The sequence below is a fragment of the Podarcis gaigeae genome, assembly GCF_964106915.1.
Source record: "Podarcis gaigeae genome assembly, chromosome: 3".
Classification (NCBI taxonomy): Eukaryota; Metazoa; Chordata; class Lepidosauria; order Squamata; family Lacertidae; genus Podarcis; species Podarcis gaigeae.
In genome coordinates, this window is record NC_139680.1 from 66314140 (window position 1) to 66333361 (window position 19222).

The window sequence follows — 19222 nt, forward strand, 5'->3', positions numbered from 1 at the left end:
AGGTATCTGGTGGGACATTACCGTTCTCTGTCTGCTTGGAGTACTCCTTCCCGATACTGGACTGAGGGATCCTGAAGTGTCCAGCTCATCAGCGGATGACCAGGAGGACAGATCCTAAGGTTCAGAATCAGTGGAGATTAGAAGGGGGGAAACACTATATATAAACTTGGTTCACAAAAAAGGACAAAAAATGCAGACCAACTGCTCGCAATTTGAAACGAAGTTGCTACAGGTTATGCAACGCAGTTTGTGAAGACAAGCATACAAGTATTCTACCTTGCCTTGGGCAGGGAACTGTTATTTCTGACCAAATCAAGCCCAAGAAAACAGTTGCTCTTTAATGTGTGTGGTGTTTTTTTTTTTAAGTAATAGGTGGTGTGTACACAATAAAAATTCCCACTTGAATTGCAGATTTTTTTTCCTACACAGAGATATATACTAGTCAGACTGAAAACCCATCATATTATTTGTACACTGTGGTATATTTTATTAGTAAGGGGGAATAACAGAGGGACTACTTGCAATGGAAAGTATTCAAATCACCCTTTCAGTACTGAGGCAGGTGTATAGTGTTTTTATTCATTTGTCAGCTATAGGCTGGAAGTGTTGTAGCTATATTTTTTTAAAATATACAGTATTTTGCAAAAGATTGTCAGATTTGGATCGTAGCAGAGCAGCAAAATATACTTTTAACGAATACGTATTTGAGATGGAAAATACATTCTGTCCCCTATCAAAAAACAAAGGGCTGGTGTAATTTGCAGATGGACCACTAATACATTGCATTGGCAACAATGCTTTTGCTTTTTAACTAACTGGATTCCCCCAGAAACAGTAACTTCAGATTAAAGGGTGTGTGTGTGATCTAAGCATTTTGATGCCAACAATGCCATGTGTGCACTGCAAAAAACTTGCATGAATGATGTCACAATAAACATCTGTCTGGAAGCAACCTAGCAGTGAACAGCCACAATGACTAGTAGATTTCCCGTGGCAGAATGACTTACCAGCTGACTGCTTGAAACATCTAGGATTTTCTCCAGCTCCTTAATGTGATGTGAAACTTCTTTAAGGAGCATTTTGAGTCTGTTTCCAATCACATGGACCTTCTCTTTGGCTTCTAGACAATCCTTGCCTTCAGCATTGACTAGCAGTTGGCAGGACATATCTTGAAGAGATGCCACCTTCAGCTGAGATTCTAGCAGTTCGCGCCTTATTTGCTGTCAGGAAGGGGGGCAATCAGATGCATTTTGTTGCTTTGAATGAGTCAAAATGTAATTCAAGTATTTTTTTTCTGATCTTAAAACTCAGGAACAGGGACCAATAAAACTAAACTACCATACACTTGCTGTTGCAAATAAAAAAGAGATATCCAAATTCAAAAGAGAGGGGAAATGATTGGCATTTTATTCTAAAAGCATGTCTGAACTGCACACTATTATGTAAGTTCTGCATTTGCTGTAAATATGTCATTATTTCAGGGTTCCCACTGCAAAGAAAAATGTTTTAAAAACAGATTGATGGCTTTCTATACCAAATCAAGAAGATATTAGCATTCCTGGTAGTCAATAACAGGAATATGCATTCTCAATTGGCACCAAAGGATCACAATATGTGTTCCAGATACTAGTTTCCATGTTCTTTTTTAATCTCTGAATTATTGTTCCTTTAGAGAAAGGTACTGTACCATTAGTAGCCTGTGATGATCCTGCAGAGTGTCTGAATCCAGATTTGGGTTGATAGGGACAATCTCATTTTTCCTCCTGTCAATGTTCTCCAGCCACAGCAACAAACCGTGGCTCATCTCATGGAAATCCTAGAAGTGATAGATGGAAGTTTAATGCCAAATGTGTTTTTTTGTGTTGCCCAGAATTCCAAAGATGCATTCAAATTTTACATTATCTGATCCTCCAAAAAATGAGTTGTGAGCATACATCCTTCTCCCTGCTCCCTGGCCCCACTTGACTTAACAGAACACTTCTAGGTTTGTCAAATGACAATTTTTTGTGATGTCAGAACTGGCAAACTGGTTTGAGAGATCCCTGTAAACTTGAATTGAACCAGTTTGCAGTTCTGCTTTGGAGTGATTGCTCTGGTTCAGTAGTCACAACAAACCAGAGAGCATTGTATTAAGCAGGCATATGAGAGGGAAACAAAGCAATTCTGCACAACTTGATCTTCCAAACCACATTTGGATTGGCAAAAATTATGTATGAACAACATGTTAAGTGCAGTATGAAACATATGTAATGCTGTTCTGTGTAACATGGCACACTCTTGATGGCCTTGAGTATTTAATGCGCTGAACAGGAAGTACCTACTAATATTACATCCTTGTTTGAATCACTTTTCATAGGAACAAAATCCTACATATGGTATAAGGCCTATCAGGTAACAATATGACAAAAACATCAATATAGAAAATGTGCAAGGCAGTTTTCAGGAAGCAATTTAGGAAATTTGCAACAGATTTTACCTAATACACCAAAATCTTTTAATAATTAGGCTTCTGGGCTTCAAAAATACTTGCTTTTTATGCTCTTGTCTAAAATGTCTCTGTGATATATTCAAGGCAGGATATGATGGTGTGCACACATTAAAGTAACTCATTTAAGAAAATGAATGTAATTGGTGCAACATCTAATCCAAGAGTCGAAGGGGAATGATTTTGCATAGACCAGAACAGACCTGACATTGCATTAGAGCGTTCTGCAGTGAACAGCGCCATTCTTCTAGCATACTACAGACATGATCCCAGCGCATGTTCATCTGAGACAACCGTTCCTGCAGTTTCTTGTTTTCCTCACTGTCAGACTGCATGAATTCTGAGCTGCAAAGGTTGATGGACAAAATGATGGCTTTGCGGTTATCAACGGCCTTCTGTAGCTCCTTGGGGAATGAATAGAGATGGGAGTAAGCTTTTTTTACAGGAAACATGCTAGAGAATTCAAGAAGAAACAAGTTCCACTATCTCTCTTAAAGTTTCATAACTTAAAAGACAGTTACTGTGTCTTTATTTTTAAGTGATACATCTGGCTTCTGACTAGTAAGAACCCATTTTTATAAATGTCTCCGATTTTATGTTTGCAGTAGAATTCAGAACAAACTAATAAAATATTTAAAGACCTAAAGCCTTATGGCATGGTTGAATTTGATGGGGGTTGAAACCACAGGAGCTGGCTCTTTTTTCATACTCCAGACTGTACACATAACCTACTTTCAGACTGTTGCTATTTTTGGAGTGTGGGGGATTCAATTACACACTGGCAAATTCAGATATCACAATTATAGTGGATTCAGAGGTCTTGTGCAAGAAATCTGCGCAGTGGCGTAGCGTGGGTTGTCAGCACCCGGGGCAAGGCAAGTAATTTGCACCCCCTAACCCATGGATTTGCGCCCCCTAACCCTAACCCCCAGATGTTGCGCCCGGTGTGGCCAGCCGCCCTGCACCCCCCACGCTACGCCACTGAATCTGCGTACCCCCAAAAATGACTTTTTGAGGGAAGTGAATGGAAATTGCACTGGAACGTGTGGGATAGTAGTAGTTTTGATGCAATGTCATCTAGTCTCTCATCAAACAAATGAGGATGAATGCTCATTAAATAGACATCTTCTAGCTTTCCCTTAAACAAATTAGGATCAATGCTCAATAAGCATGTCATCTGAAAGCAAGTATTTAAATATTTTGGGGGGAATTCAATGATTGTTCCACCAGCATAAACATTTCTGTTTACTATGTGGAATGATTCCCCTCCCCACACTGTTCTGGAGTCTCTCCTGATTCCCCCAAATGAGTTTGGGGTGTGGGGTTTGAGAAGGGGGAAAGCCCAACTGTAGTAGTGGAAGTCATTGTGGGCTAGCTAGTGGGAGTTGTTAGCTGAATCTGCCCCATACTGACACAAACTTAAAAAAAGAAAAAAGTGTGAATATTGTACCTCACAATGTCAAAAAGCTGAGACAGATAGTGGGCTGTGTCCTGGACTAGTCTAATTTAGAACAAACCTCTGAATTTCGCATCAAAGAGGGAATTACCTTTCTCTAGAGCAAATGAATTGATGTCATCATTTGGCTTAGCTGAAGTACTGCAGCCTTAGTTTATGAGGCTTTAATTCAGGCCCAAAGGAAATATTAATGCCACATTCATGTAAGGAAATTGTCCTCTGGATCTTCTGGAATCAGCTATGGGCCCACCCGGATGAAGTATCCCATACACACATCAAGATACACTGTTAAACCCATTCATACCTAGAGTGTAGGCATTAGTCTCTGTCTGACTATAGGACAAATTCCGAAAGAAAAAAAGAATATTAACCAAAAGGAAGTCTGATGTTGACCATACTGTGCACTGGTAAACAAGCAGAGTTCTTTGCTTGGTTCTCTCAAAACGCCATAGATTTAGCTGATCTGAGTTGGCAGCCTAATGCCTTCACTACATTATAGTGTAAAGAATTCTTTGTCTGGTTGCCCTCCCCTTGGCCTGCCTCTTAAGAGCAAAATCTTCTGCCAACCATCTTAACCATCTGCCACCGTGAGTGTCTTTGGAGGAAGATGTAGGATATGAAGAGAAGGAATGAATAAATAATAAAATGAATATAAACACTGGCATACTGTGTAACTTAAAGAAGAAAACTCCAGTGTAATTGACTATCATAGTCTTTCATTTCCAGTCCTTTAGTATATGAAGAAATGCAGGGTCCAGAAATTGGCAGTGCTTTTTCAATAGGAGCTGAAATGGCATCTCACAAAAATAAAGCATATTAGAAAATCAACAGAAAAGAGGACCAGGAATTAGAACCTACTTTCAGTTTTTTAATCCGTAGCTCAATGGTTTGTATATCCGTGCTGAGATCAAGGCAGCACAGTTGTTCCAACTCTTCTTCAGTTTCTCCAAGCCAAACCCAGATGCTGTTTAGGTCAGAACTAAATTGCTGCCATTGCTGAAGATTCTGTTTCATCCTCAGTTCTTTACTTAAGGCCTGGGCCTGGATTAACTCCCACCGATCAATCACACCTAAAGGGAAAAAGATCTCTCTGTAAGAGCAACTTCCTTCCTGACCCCCCCCCCCGCCCCCAATATTCCACCACAAGTTAGCATGATCAAGAAACAGAATCTAGGGTGAAGGTGTGCAGACAAAGGCAAGTTAAATTCTGGGGTGACCAGGGACCCTTAGGTTCCATGCCAATAGTAACACCTGAGGACACTCATATAAGTGAAAGCCTGCCATGCAGTCTTAGAATGAAAAGTAATGCACTGAACTTGGGGACTGCCTGGACCAGATACCACTGACAGGGGCATCATGGGGGAAGGAATGTGTACAGAGCTCACAGAGAGACATTCAGAGTCCCTTCTAGTTAAGGCTGAGCAAGGTTCTGGTGGTACTGATGGTGCAGAAGTTTTCTGAAAGCCTAACTTTGGCCTAACTTAGTTGCTGTGTGTTTTGAAATCCTCATGACTATTTATTTTCTCCCTAGATTTAATAATCTGAGGGCAGGAAGCAGGAATGCCAGCTTGGCCCCACAACCCTGGGTGCCTGGGGCCATGGGTTCCATGTAGTGCGCATGGCCCTGGCACTGAAATTTGTGAGTGCCCGGCCTCTTCATGAGGAATTCTGTGGGTGCCCGGACACCCGGGGAGTTGGCACCTATGGAAGGAAGCATTTCCCTCACTCTGAAATTGCTTCAGAAATATGGCACACATCGATACATACTGCACCCATTATAGTGGACATTTTGTTAGGAAACATATAGATTCTGTATTTACTCTTTACTCTGTTAATTGGTAAAGTAATAGCCCAAACAATTCTCACAGAAGGAGTTGTGCTGATTAATTTACCACAGCATCCAAAAACTGCACTAATCATTATCATGACATGCTAAATTAACTAATGAAAGGGATGAATACTATGTTGTTTTCATTAAGGGCTATAACGAAGCTTCGCACAAGCAAATCAGTCTGAGAATTTCCCACCAGATTCAATTAACTGTGACACTCACTCCCCTGGCTCCATCATTACAAAAAGTTCCAGATTCCAAGGCAAAATCTTAAAACAAAAACAAAAACCCATTTCTAATTTCAGTTTGAGATGCATGCTCCTTTTTAATTGCATGATTGCTCTGACAGAAATCGATACAGCCTTCCTCTCATCTTGGTGACTGCTACTTACCTAGACCTCCAGTAGCACTTCAAGCTTTATATTGGATCAGTCTATGTCAATTTGTATTAAAAATGGAGCTTTGCTCTCTTCATCCATAACCTAAAAACCACATCCCCAATAAGCAATACAGTAAGCCTGCAACTTACGTGGGGGTTACATTCATGCCTAAAATGAAAATCATTTATAGTCAAAACCAGTGCTTTTTTTCTCTAGCGGTACTCAAGGGCACACAGTACCAGCACCTTTTCTTCTAGAAGAAAGGCATTTACTGTATTAACTTCGTGCTGAGTACCAGGACCTATTTTTCTAGAAGAAAAGCACTGGGACTCAAAACCCATTGGAATTGAATGGCTGGTGGGATTGCCAAAGTCAGAACCCTGTCCTCAGAACCCTGCCCCCTTTCTGCCCATTACTTGTTTGTTTGTTTGTTTTGCCATGCACATGAAGCTAAAGGTGCACAAGTAAAATGTGTGTAAGTTGCAGGCTTACTGTATTCCAGTTTGTTCACAAATTCAGTTTCAGTTAGCTCACTTCCATCCACTGCTCAACATAAGCCAAGAGGGAAGCAGCACAAAGATTCTGAGATATACTATTAAAAAATAATAATCTATAACAACATTTAACATTTGCTGAGAACATATATTAACTAGGTGGCATACAGGAAAAGCAGCAGTGCAAGCTCATGTACTGGCGAGAGCCAGTATGGTGTAGTGGTTAAGAGTGGCAGACTTGTAATCTGGGGAACCGGGTTCGCATCTCTGCTCCTCCACATGCAGCTGCTGGGTGACCTTGGGCTAGTCCCACTTCTCTGAGGTCTCTCAGCCCCACTCACCTCACAGAGTGTTTGTTGTGGGGGAGGAAGGGAAAGGAGAATGTTAGCTGCTTTGAGACTCCTTCAGGTAGTGATAAAGCGGGATATCAAATCCAAACTCTTACTCACAGAAAGCCTCATTGACCTCAGTGGGACTTACTCCCCAGCTAAGTGTGCATAGAGGAGTCTATCCTAAGAGCTTCAAGGAAAATACTTGATTAAAACTAGAGCTAAGAAAACTCAGGCACTTCCAAAGTCTTATAAAGACCCATGAAGTCATTTCGTACAATTCATTAAATTTAAAATAGACAGTGTGTCACCCTGATACAAGTCTTAAAATAAAATCATTAGGAAATTATTCGCATCAGCCTCTTGAATCTCTCTCGCTCAGAATGAGTGGAACAACTTAAGCCAACTTCCATAAATACTGTCTCAAGAATGGACTTAGCATTGGATAAGAGCCCCAGAAAACTGTTGTCATCCTGATGTACCAATGATAATGTGTGTCCCATGATCAAACAGGGAACAAAAGATTCCAAAAGATTGTGCAATCCCCTGCTAATCTCTTGGTAAAGACCATTAACCAAAGCTGCCACTGCATTCTCAGTGCTGCTCCAAAATCAATTGTAAAGAAAAAAACCCAAAAAACAGCTGTTACCCAGATGTGCAAGCAGTACGATGTGCTTCCATGGGTCAATGCTGCATGTCATTATCACTTGTTCTCCTCACATTGCAAGTTCAGTTCTGAATATTACTTACCAGCTGTTTGTGTCTCCGTGCTGTTCAGGTTAATAAATCCAGACAGCTTTTCCTCTTCCTCTTTCAGTTTGTGCTCAAGTCTTCTTACTGAATCTATGCTCCCACTGCATTCACCCAGAAGCTTCATCTGTTCGAAAAAGAGAGAAACCACTTCTCATTATTCATGACCATGCTGGAGAAACAACAGAACTAAGAGCAAAATCCTAGGAAGTAAGTCCCACTGAGTTCAATGGGGCTTACAGTCAGGTAAGAATGGGATTACATCTTAAGATTCTAACTACAAAACAATTTGCATCCTAGTTCTTAATACAAGTCATTCCATGATGTGATAGATAGAGCTCCACTGTCTTAATGGTTTGAAAACTTTGTATGGCTATCCCCTTGTTTTTAATGGCAATTAAACACAAGAAAGAGAGAGATTATGGGTTAACAGAAATGTTTTTGCTATTGCTGAAATTTCAGGTATTTAACTAAGAAACTAATGCAGAGTATAAAGATGAAGGAATTAAAACTCAGATCACAGTTTGCTTTTAACAGGCACTTCAGGAATCACTGTTAATGTTTTATTTACTGTAGTGAGATGTGAGTTGTTGCAAGCACTAAATCTATAGTAATTCACCAAATTGGGATCTAAAAACCCTTGGACAAAACCCCACTTAAAATGTACATCCAGTGCAATTTTATTTTTCCACTTAACAGCATTGCAAAGGGTTGGACTAGATGGCTCTCATGGCCTCTTCCAACACCACCATTCTAGGATTCTAAGCATCACAAACTGCTTTTGAGAGATCAGTTTCAAAAGAGGTTTTCTATTGTGACCTGGTGGTGGTGGCAGCTGTCCAAGAGTCCCCTGCACAAGCAGAACTAGTTGTATGGCTCACTGTATCCTTGCCCACCTGTCCAGATCACAGTTCACCATGTCACACAAATCTTCAAAATGTTGGTGTGTGTGATTTATTAAGTTATTGCTTTTTTCAAAAGTTACAAGTTCTATTATTCCTTGCCTGTGTCTGCTTTCCATTGCAGCTCCTGACCGCTGGAATGCTCTTCCTCCTGACATTCTGGCGTTCAAGAAATCTGAGGATGAATCTCTTCACTCCCAGCTCCTTTCCCTTCTCCCCCCCCCCCCCCGTATTATCCTGTTTTTAGTTATTTTTCAAGCCTTTCTTGTCTTTGTATGGATTTAGCTTTAGGTGCTGTGTGAATAATAATAACTTTTGGAAACACATAAAATGTGTGGCACACATGTACCCCCCCCCAAAAAAAAATAACAGAAGGAAAAAAGCTTCAGGAGAACTCCACAAACAGCCCCATCATAGCACAGAATGCTGAGAGACTGAGAGGGTGTGAGGGAAACCCTGAGATAGAGAAATAGAACAGAGTGGTTGAACAGGAGGAAAGACGAAATGTATATGGAAGAAACAACACCATCATTGTCTGGGTAGATGACTTTCTGGTTTACACTAAGAAGTTATTTTTCAGTGTCTCTAGGGAGGGAAGAAAAAGTTGCCCAATGATATCAGTGTAGAACTGAAAACATTTAATGCACCTGAACCAGGTGTGAGTGAGTTCAAACTCTAAAGACAAGAAAGAACTCCTGCCAGTTCTCAGTTTTTATTTTATGTGAGACATTTAAGAAACAACCCTGGTAAGGAAAATTCCAAAACAAGGCAGTTCACTGTCCCTAAATTGTTAGCTTAAAGTAGCTATTCCTGGAAAAGAGTGACTTATAACAGCCCAGAAGTGTATCTCTCACACTGTGAGCCAGACTCTAGGTGATTTACTGTGTTGTCCAGAGGTATTAAATCCATATTGCAAGCTGGGCTGAAGCTGAGAGTAGGTTACAACAATTCTGCAGTGTTTTCTATTGCTTTCTCCACCCCCGCCCCCCATTCAGATTGGGCTGACAAAAATCCCACAGTACAATTCATTTTTATATCTATTGCAAGTAGAAGTGATAGGCTGGCAGAGTGGTTTTCCTGTGGTGTAGCACATTGCTAATATTGCAATCCAGAAGTGGGATTACTTAAATTTACTCAGTCCAAATCAACCACTTAATTGCTAGGTAAAACCTCATGCTCCATTGACTTGCATGCACAGTGGCTTCTGTTAAGTGTAGTGTAGTGTAGTGTAGTGTAGTGTAGTGTAGTGTAGTGTAGTGTGTGGTGTAGTGGTTAAGAGCGGTAGACTCGTAATCTGGTGAACTGGGTTCGCTTCCCTGCTCCTCCACATGCAGCTGCTGGGTGACCTTGGGCTAGTCACACTACTCTGAAGTCTCTCAGCCCCACTCACCTCACAGAGGTGCAACAACTAAAAGGAATAATAAATTTTGCATTTGATGGAAGGAACTCTATATCTGATGCTAACTTTACTCCCCCCCCCAAAAAAAAAACCCCTCTCAGCAACTGGCTCAGGTAAGACACACACTACGAATAGCAACAATACGAATAGCAATGAATAGCAATTTTATGTCCAGCCACCAGGAGGGCTAAGCTCACAGTACTTACATAGCCTTTGTAGCTAGAATCTAGTTCCGGCCCTGTTGGTGTTTTACTGCGGATTATGTTCTCCGTTTGCTGTATTTGGAAACGGCTGGTGTCTAAGGCCTTGTCAAGCTGTCGGATATGTGTTTCTAAGGAACATGGTTCTCCTGTAGAAAATATAGACAGATAGATGTTACCAAACTGAAATGTCTCAGTGAGTAGGAGAAAACACTGAAGGTGGTGCTACTAGGTTTGAAAGCATGACAAAGAGTTAATTACAATAGCATGCAGGTGACAATTAGATTTGTAACTATTATACAAACATATCTGCAACAATGTTGGTTAGTGTGTGTACTGAGAAATGAATATTTTTTAAGCAGGACATATCAGGAAAATTCAATTCCTCAAAACAATTCTAGAAGACTAAGCACTCTGCACTCGTTTCATTGTATCCTCAGACATTTTGCAGTACTGTACAGTGATACTTCATGTTACATAACCTCCAGGTTACGGAATCTTCTGGTTATGGCCGCACCGCTCGTGCATACACAGAAGCGCTCTGCATGCTGCATGTGTGCGCAGAAGCGCTCTATCATGCCGCATGGATTTTTTGGTGTGTGCATGGCACCCTGAAACGAATTAAATCCGTAACCAGAGGTACCACTGTATTTGTGCTAAGCAGGCAACTGGTAAGAGCCTAGAAACTGCTGCACTCCCCACACACCCTGCATAAATGCTGGGGAATTTTATAGTCTCAGCATGCACATACACATTTACTTTAAAGTTAAGTCCCTCTGATGCAGGTGGCACTGTGGGTTAAACCACAGAGCCTAGGGCTTGCCGATCAGAAGGTCGGTGGTTCGAATCCCCGCAACGGGGTCAGCTCCCGTTGCTTGGTCCCTGCTCCTGCCAACCTAGCAGTTCGAAGGCACGTCAAAGTGCAAGTAGATAAATAGGTACCATGTTTCCGTGCGCTGCTCTGGTTCGCCAGAAACGGCTTAGTCATGCTGGCCACATGACCCGGAAACTGTACGCCAGTTCCCTCGACCAATAAAGCAAGATGAGCGCCACAACCCCAGAGTCGTCCACGACTGGACATAACGGTCAGGGGTGCCTTTACCTTTACCTAAGTCCCTCTGAATTCAAAAGGGCTAACTTTTGAGTAGATGTGTATAGCGTTGTACAAATAAATAAAGTTTTCCTACATTTTCCTGAAAACTTGAAAATATTTGTAATGCTCTGAGCATTACTGCTAATTTTCTGGTATGGCAAGAAGGCATTATGCTAAAACTCATGGAAATCTGGAAGAACATGGCCTTGAACAGTAAATTAAACTGTAAAGCAGTGAAGTGACCATAGGACAAATCTTTTGCTATGGAAAATGACTTAAAGACTTCTCCATTAAAGCCATTTCAGGGTGCCTTATTTCTTCTTCAGAAATATTGGACAATAGCCTTTATCTTACTAATATTGTGATATTTCAAACTGGGCAAGAGGGTTAGAGAATATAGAATCAGAAAGGGAGATGTTATCCTATTTTCACATCCTCTTCTCCCAACCCTCCCAAGCTGATTCATTCTGGGGGGCGGGGGTGGAATGTTAGTGATAATGTACTTCAGATTTGTTTAAGGAAGATGTAAGACAGAGGCTCTGGCTTTTGAGAAGTGTGTTATCCTAAATATCCTTTTACTCTCTTAAAACACTGTGATTCTATGATTTCTATCTCCCACCTCTCCCCAGGAAGCACAAGTTACATAGATGACCTATTTCCCCCTCAATTCATAGGCTATGCAACAGGAATATTAATACCATTATTTTAAGCAGAATACTAAATATATAAGCAAATATCCTTATTTTCTATCAACATGCTGGCACTGATGTGTGAAGAAGAGTGGCTGGGATAAGTAGTGACTAAGAAAGCAGATATGCCAAGTAAGAAGGCAGTGTTATTGGTGGTTTAGGTCTGGCAATCTTTATGATATCTGTTGCCTACCATAGACATTTCTAAGAGCATTTTCAGTAAGTTTTATATAGGCCTCAGGGCTCCCAGGGATCACTATATCTGGAAAAATAAAACACAACCCAAAATGACTGCTTATCAACAATTATTTCAGTCTCCTTTGCGTCAGGCACTGAATCTCCCAAAAGGAGAGTAAACCAACAGTTCTACTGCTTTTGAGACATTAACTGAAATTAATCTTTGTGTATTCTCCAAAAATGGTTCAAGGATCCAAATGAAACAGGCAACAAGGAGAAACCCAAATGTGCAATTACATGACGAGAGACCAGAACTGTGTATTTCAGTAGGACCAAACATGCAACCCCCATCTTGTTGTACTTCTGATAATGAAGCCTCATGAACAGAAGCGTATTCTGTGACTTTAATCTGTTTTTATTTATTTATTTATTTACTTTAACCCTGGGACCTACTGGTGAACAACATCTGGGAACAGTGTCCTTGCAGGGATGTCCTTGTAATTCCCAGCTAAATCTTAGTTTTTGTATTGTTAGGCGTATGTATTTCAAAGAAACAAGCATAACTGAATACACATGCTTCCTGTTTGACATGGAAACCAGTGTTTTGTAACTATGTCTTGGACCAGGACACAAAAATATAAATCAGGCTTAGGTTTGTGGCAGATGTGCATGTTATGCTCACTTTTGGGAGTCTCATTAAATTCCATAGTACTATGGAAACACTCACAGGATCAAGTTGAAGCCATCCTTTTACTTCTGCTGCACTGTCCCACAGAAACTGTCTTATTAAAATATTCTGCATGATTGTTATTTTCTAGGACCAGCATGGTCACACAGCTAAGGATGTTTAACCCATGAGTCTTAAGAGTCAAAACAGCACTGCTAAATTCCCACTAATGTCAACTCCTGTCTTACCTAAACAAGGGGTGTGCCTGATCCTTTTTGAACATGGCACCCATGAGTTTGACACCACAGACTTTTAGCTGTGTGCTAGGCAAGGCAGTGTGAGGTTGTTTTGCACACATCATTGTGGTGGCTTGGAATACAGCAGCTGGCATTGCAGAAGCATTCCCTTTACTAGTTCAACACATGGGGGCTAATTAAAAACAAAATTCATCAAAGTTCATGAGACTAGGCCCTGAACCACAATGACTTCAAGCCCAGCTATTAACTAAACTCAAAGTTTTCCAGAAAAAATTGCCTTCTGTGACTGCTATGACTAATAGGGTAGCGCCAGCTAACCTATTCTGTCTGAAAAAATCTCTTCCAGTTCCTTCTCTGACAGTCTATGAAAATTTCCTAAAAAGCAACCATATGTCAGAGCTGCTCATGTAACCGGCAACTTTATGCCAAGAACTAGGCCAATAAAGGTCAGCTGACTTAGAAATGTCCCTGCAGAGCTGTATGAAGGAATTAGAGATGGGTAAGTGATTATACCTGCTAGGCTTGCTGCTCCTCTGAGATAAAACTCTTTGTCTTCTTGCCCCTCCACTTCTTCAGAATGCAGTGCTCTCGAAACGGCCGTCTCCAGGTCCCGGCTCAGGTCATAGTCATGATCCCATTCCAAGGGGATGGAATCTACACTAGCAGGAGTGTCACGTCCTGACCTTTCACTTCGGAGAGGCTGGGGAAGAGACAGTGAGAGGTTGGAGGAAGGGTGTGGGGAGAGGACACTGTCTGCAGATTTGTCATGCCAGTGTATGTCAGAAAGATCTCCCGATTCATCCAGATCCACTTCGCGATCAGAGAGGTCATGCTCATCATCTGTGAGCTAGAAGGAAACATTAAAGAGTCAATTAATAGTCTTCTCAATGGATCAGTGCTAGCTCTAGCTAGGTCAATAAGATAAAAGTGTCATTGTGTAACATTCAAACTCACAACATTCTCATTATGCTTCTTTCTTTTCTGGTTTTATGGGTGTGTTGTTGTTTTTAAAACTCCCATATAACACTAATAAAAAAAGCTAAAAATAAGCATGTCTTATATGTTTAGTGCTCATCTCTATGGCTGCCTATCAGGTAATTGTCTCTGTTAGATAACATCTCCTTCCAGCCAGGAAATTTACTGCAGTATCTCGGAAATGAGCCAAAATAGTCATGCATTTGGACCAGTACTAGGTCCTTTTCTTTCATCTTCTGAAAACAGCAGTCTGATTTCCAGATATTTCTTATGTACTTCTCTTTTGCATTTTCAGCCTGGAAACTTAAATGAATAATGATGCCTCTCTAGATTTAGAAGTGTACCTTTCTGCATAGAAACAAAATAATGGTCCAGTGGGATCCACTGTGCAGTCCATTATGGACTGTGTAGCTCTGATCTTGCAAATTTCATGCTTATGCATTCACAAAGCTTTAAATTTACCATACTGAATGTCCTACCTCTGTAAGGCTTTCAACAATTGCTTATGGTGAAAAAAAAACTTACCGGGAGGCGGATTAGTTTTTTATGATACCGTTCAACTCGGCCAAAGACCTCCTGGCAGTATCGCCGAAGCTCATCAAGCTCTTCTTCAATGACAGCTGCATCCAGAGGCTCACTTTTTTCTATCAGCTGCTCACCCTGGGCAATGATCTGTTCAATTTTGTTGTTGTTCAATGATATCTCCTGCTGAAAGGCCTGCATAGCATAGTTATAATGAAATTTTAAGGGGTGTGTGTGAAATGTTTCTAGTAAACATATTAATTAAAAGATCATTATAACACCCGTTATTTAAATACAGATATTTCAAGACAGTTAAGATAACCATTAAACTAGTTCATTTACTGAAAATGTTGTATCTATAAAACATTTATATTATGGAGAGTATCTAGATCAGTCTTCTGTAGCCTAGTGCTCTCCAGATCTCTCGGGACTTCAACTCCCATCAGCCCCCGCCAGCACTGGCTAGGAATAATGGAAGTGGTAATTCCAAACATCTGGGGAGCACCAGGTTGCTGAAGCCTGGTATACAACAAGCACACAGCTGACCAGGCAGTTGATTATCCCATAGGTAAACAGAATAGAAGGAAGAACACAAAGATTCTCAAGCCATACTCTTGCATTGTCAAACCGCTTAAGAAGCCAATCAACAAAGATAATGTATTCTATTTTATATTGTTATTATACACCACCTGGAAATACATACACATACACATAAAGATCCTGCATTCCTAATCTGTTATGTTAGTTGGTGACAATTTCACTTTATTTAAGTTCTTTCAGACTCAGGTGCATACCAAGGTTTTAAAATATTTAAACAGTTATCAGTATAAACAAAATATATGTGTTTTTTTTTTGAGGCACCATCTACAACACAGTTGTTCAGTCATGGTGCCTTCAGCAATAGCCCAAATGATATAATTTGTGGGCAAGTTAAGACAGAAGACTGATGTGATCCTATCTACTGTCAGGAGCCTATATTCAGTTCTTTCACCACACAGACCTGATTCCTGGAACAAAAGTATCCTTAGTTGTTTTACACTGCAGAGCTAATGCAAAATAGGCACACAGGTGGAAAGTCAACCTGACTTCAAAACAAAACAAAACATGCCACTAGTATCACAGGAACCTAGACATTTGGCAGAAGACCTGAATCCAGGAACTCCTGAGTATGGGAAACCACAACTGCCACCAAGAGAAGCAATGACGATGGACCCTTAATTGTTTCTCCATCTACTGTTTCCCACTGTAACGTGGAAGGGAAGGGCTGTGGCTCAGTGGCAGAACACATACTTTACAAAAGGTCCAGATTCAATCCCAAGGAATCTCTGTGTAGGGATGGAAATATTCACTGTCTGAAAGCCTTCAGAGCTGTTGCCAGTCAGTATGGATAATGCTGCACTAGATGGACCAATAGCCTGATTCAGCTTCCATCTAATAATAATACCATCTAATAATACCATCTAATAATAATAATAATAATAATAATAATAATAATAATAATAATAATAATAGCAGCTTCCATCTAAGAATCTTTAGTTAGGACAAATCTTTAGTTAGGACAAAACCGAAATGTCCCCCCAGCTCAAAAATGTTCACTTGTACAAAGGGACCTTCTCCTCTCTATTCCCTTGTGTGCCCCTTGTCCCCTCCCCATATCTGCCGTGGAGGGTTGAGGGTAAATCCAGTACAGATTTAGGGAGCACGCTGGGGAAGTAGTGCTCTTGGGCAAGTGGAAATCCTTGCACTGATGAAAGGCTTACTTGGTGCTACTTTAGATACAACCCAGTGACTTGTGCTGGGCATTTTTCCATCTCTTCTCTAAATATGGCCAAAGAAAAGCAACTGGTGAACAAACAATTAAACTTCCAGATGTCATCTGATTTACTTGGTGTGGGCCGAGAATCCCACTTAGTGCTTTCCTTTCCCTTTTCATGTTTATGAAACTTGCTCCGAAGAAACCTTTTAAATAATGTGTAAAGTGCTTATTGGGTTTTTTTGTTGTGTAGTGTTCCTGTGTGCCTATAGGTTGCATTTCTATACCTTGAGCTGCTTTATCTTGGCCTGAACATCACACTCTGAGAAATGTTCAATGTTGGTTAACTGTAGATCCATCTCTGTAAGCCATACTAGAATGCTGTCGCGTGCCGTCTCAAACTCCTCACGCTGACCAATGAAGTGCTAAAAAAGGAAATAAACCTAATTTAAATGCTTATAGCCTTCAACTTTATCAAGCATAACTTAAACAGAACCACCACAACTACCACATCAATTAATAAAACTGCAATGTTCTCAAAAGCAACTCCCCCCTTCCCCTGATCCAAAAATATACCACCATAAGGAATGAACTACGAATGGAGAAATACTTTAAGCCTGCGGAGGATGGAGGTCACTCGCTTTTGTAAATTGTCCCATCTCTGGTTTCCTTCATGGACCATCTGCTTGAGGCTGCAAGCAGAGTCAGTGCGGTTCTCTCGGGCCAAGCGGCGGTACTGCTTGTTAATCAGTTCCAGCTGAGTCAGGCTTTCATGAACTTGTCGCTGAAAAGCCTACAAGAATAGCAGCAACAAAAGAGCCTATTAGAGCACTGGCCTCTGTAAATCATGGTTTGTATTTTCCTTGTCCTTGACCTTGGCAACAGTACCACAGAAGAGAAGAGATCTTTGTAGATGGAAATTACTATCAAGGATATTACATGCATGTATGAAGGGGTAATTTAAGAAGTGACTTTTGATTGGTGCTACAATATTCTACTAAGAATAAATCAATTCAGTTTTCCCTTAAGTGAATCCAGAGCTACACAACACATGTGATACTGGGACGTCACTGGATGAGACCAAAAGCACATCTAGTGCTGCATCCTGTTTTCACAGTGGCCAATTAGATGCCTATGGGAAGCCTGCAAGCAGGACCGAAGTACATCAGTCTCTCCATTTGTGAGTCTCATATGATCGAAACCTTTTTCATTATGGGAATTCAAGGACTTAGGATGTTGGGCAGTAATCATTTGTGATCCTACAAAACATCCTCTTGGAAAACAAAGTAGATGGTGTGTGAATGCGTGTGTTTGGGTGTGCTAAATCAACATTGGGAGTGGGAATGAATTTTCCATTACAACAAATTGGCTAAAGATCCTAGTCATAATTTTTCCGTTGTCCTGTAGCTTGGTGTTTTTCCTTGAGTTATTAAAAGTTTTGAAGCAGCAAAAGTCCCCACAGGATTCTTCCCATAAATTAACAACTCAGGTTAAATGTCAATACGTGGAAAGTAAAAACGTGGATAGGTAAGAAAGAACGAAGAGAAAAGAAGAGAAGAGAGTTTTCAAATGCAATGGAAATAGTAATCAGAGGAACAAAACATGTGTTAAGGTCAACAAAGTATCTCTCTTACAGAAACAAAATGCACCTGTCTCTAAATGTATCACAAATACATTTTATAACAGGCAGCCCTTATGTCTAGTGAATCACAGTTGCCATGTAATCTGTTAGTAACTTTTGTTCAAAGGAGGGACAGCTGCACATGCTTTCAAGCTCTCAGTGCTGTATTAACAAGAACATATTTCTAAACTGACTTTAGCAACATCGTTTACAGTGAAGTTCAAAAAATATCTTTTCAGAATTAAGTCACACAGTCGCACAAATGAATTAACTCATTTAGACTTGTTCCTAGGTGAGTGTGTTTAAGCCTGAAGCCCCAGTCGCCGGTTAATGGCAATGGCATGAGTGAGAACCGTCATATCAGCTAAGCTAGAATTTTAGAATCCTCATCCTGATAATCAACCAAAAGCACCATTAAGGACATAATCAGAGAAACTCAAGACCAATCTTGATAACAATTTAGGTTCTTGGTACATACAAACTCTACAGAAAAGACCAATGTATGGTTTTTAAAAACCTTGTGGTGTGACGATTCACAAACAAGGAGAGGCTCCTGTGCCTTTAAGAAACTGTATATAGAAGGTGGCATTTCAGAAAGTGATGCTGTTCCTCTTCTACACAATTGTTACAGGAATCTCACCCTCTTTTGCCTTTTGTCACCTTAAATCCTTATTCTGTGACAGAATATAGAAATAGTGAATGAAAGAAAAGTTTCAAAGCCAGCTAGAAATATTTTTGGAGCTTTTCAGTGAACAGTGAATTTTTATTCAACAGTAATTATACAATTCAGCATGTAGGAAGGGGAAAGTGATTTGAAACAGTCGGAATAAAAGGAGATGAGACAAAAATTACAGGACACTAGCTTCAAGACGAAATCAAGCCAGTTTTAATAAGAAAGGCTAATAAAATATACTTGGTTGAGTTTCAGTGGAAATCATTAAATATATGAATCTTCAGTGAGTTAGGGGCAAAGGAAGTGAGTAAGAAGAAAAGTTTGAAGAACATTTTTCTTCAGAGAAATTGATTACTCATCCTGCAAACCAAATAATGCATATGAGTGTTTGCATGATGAAGTTCTACTTGGAAGAGCCTGGCAATAGTTTGCAAATGAAATTAAAGAGAAAATAAAGGATGGTGGGAAATTACCAAGTTTTTAAAAATTAATAACTTGTGTAAAATTGGATGGTAAGGAATGTATTGAACAGTTCTCTACACTGTACAATCAGAAAATTCATAGTGTTC

General features: G+C 40.3%; 1 protein-coding gene across 21 annotated transcripts in view; it reads right to left on the reverse strand.

Moving 5' to 3' along the window:
• Positions 1 to 19222, reverse strand: part of SYNE1 (spectrin repeat containing nuclear envelope protein 1) — a 273591-nt gene that overhangs the window by 12454 nt on the left and 241915 nt on the right. For 11 of the 21 annotated variants that reach the window (XM_083731884.1, XM_083731871.1, XM_083731879.1 and 8 more), the window contains 12 exons: positions 16970 to 17152; positions 16647 to 16784; positions 14610 to 14801; positions 13623 to 13956; positions 12202 to 12270; positions 10233 to 10375; positions 7726 to 7852; positions 4800 to 5011; positions 2689 to 2889; positions 1688 to 1816; positions 1008 to 1220; positions 22 to 114 (listed from right to left, as the gene is read on the reverse strand). In XM_083731884.1, the coding sequence (XP_083588010.1) occupies positions 22 to 114; positions 1008 to 1220; positions 1688 to 1816; positions 2689 to 2889; positions 4800 to 5011; positions 7726 to 7852; positions 10233 to 10375; positions 12202 to 12270; positions 13623 to 13956; positions 14610 to 14801; positions 16647 to 16784; positions 16970 to 17152 (2034 nt within the window). The remainder of the gene's footprint in view (positions 1 to 21; positions 115 to 1007; positions 1221 to 1687; positions 1817 to 2688; positions 2890 to 4799; positions 5012 to 7725; positions 7853 to 10232; positions 10376 to 12201; positions 12271 to 13622; positions 13957 to 14609; positions 14802 to 16646; positions 16785 to 16969; positions 17153 to 19222) is intronic. The other 10 variants (XM_083731872.1, XM_083731877.1, XM_083731868.1 and 7 more) reach the window with 3 other exon arrangements.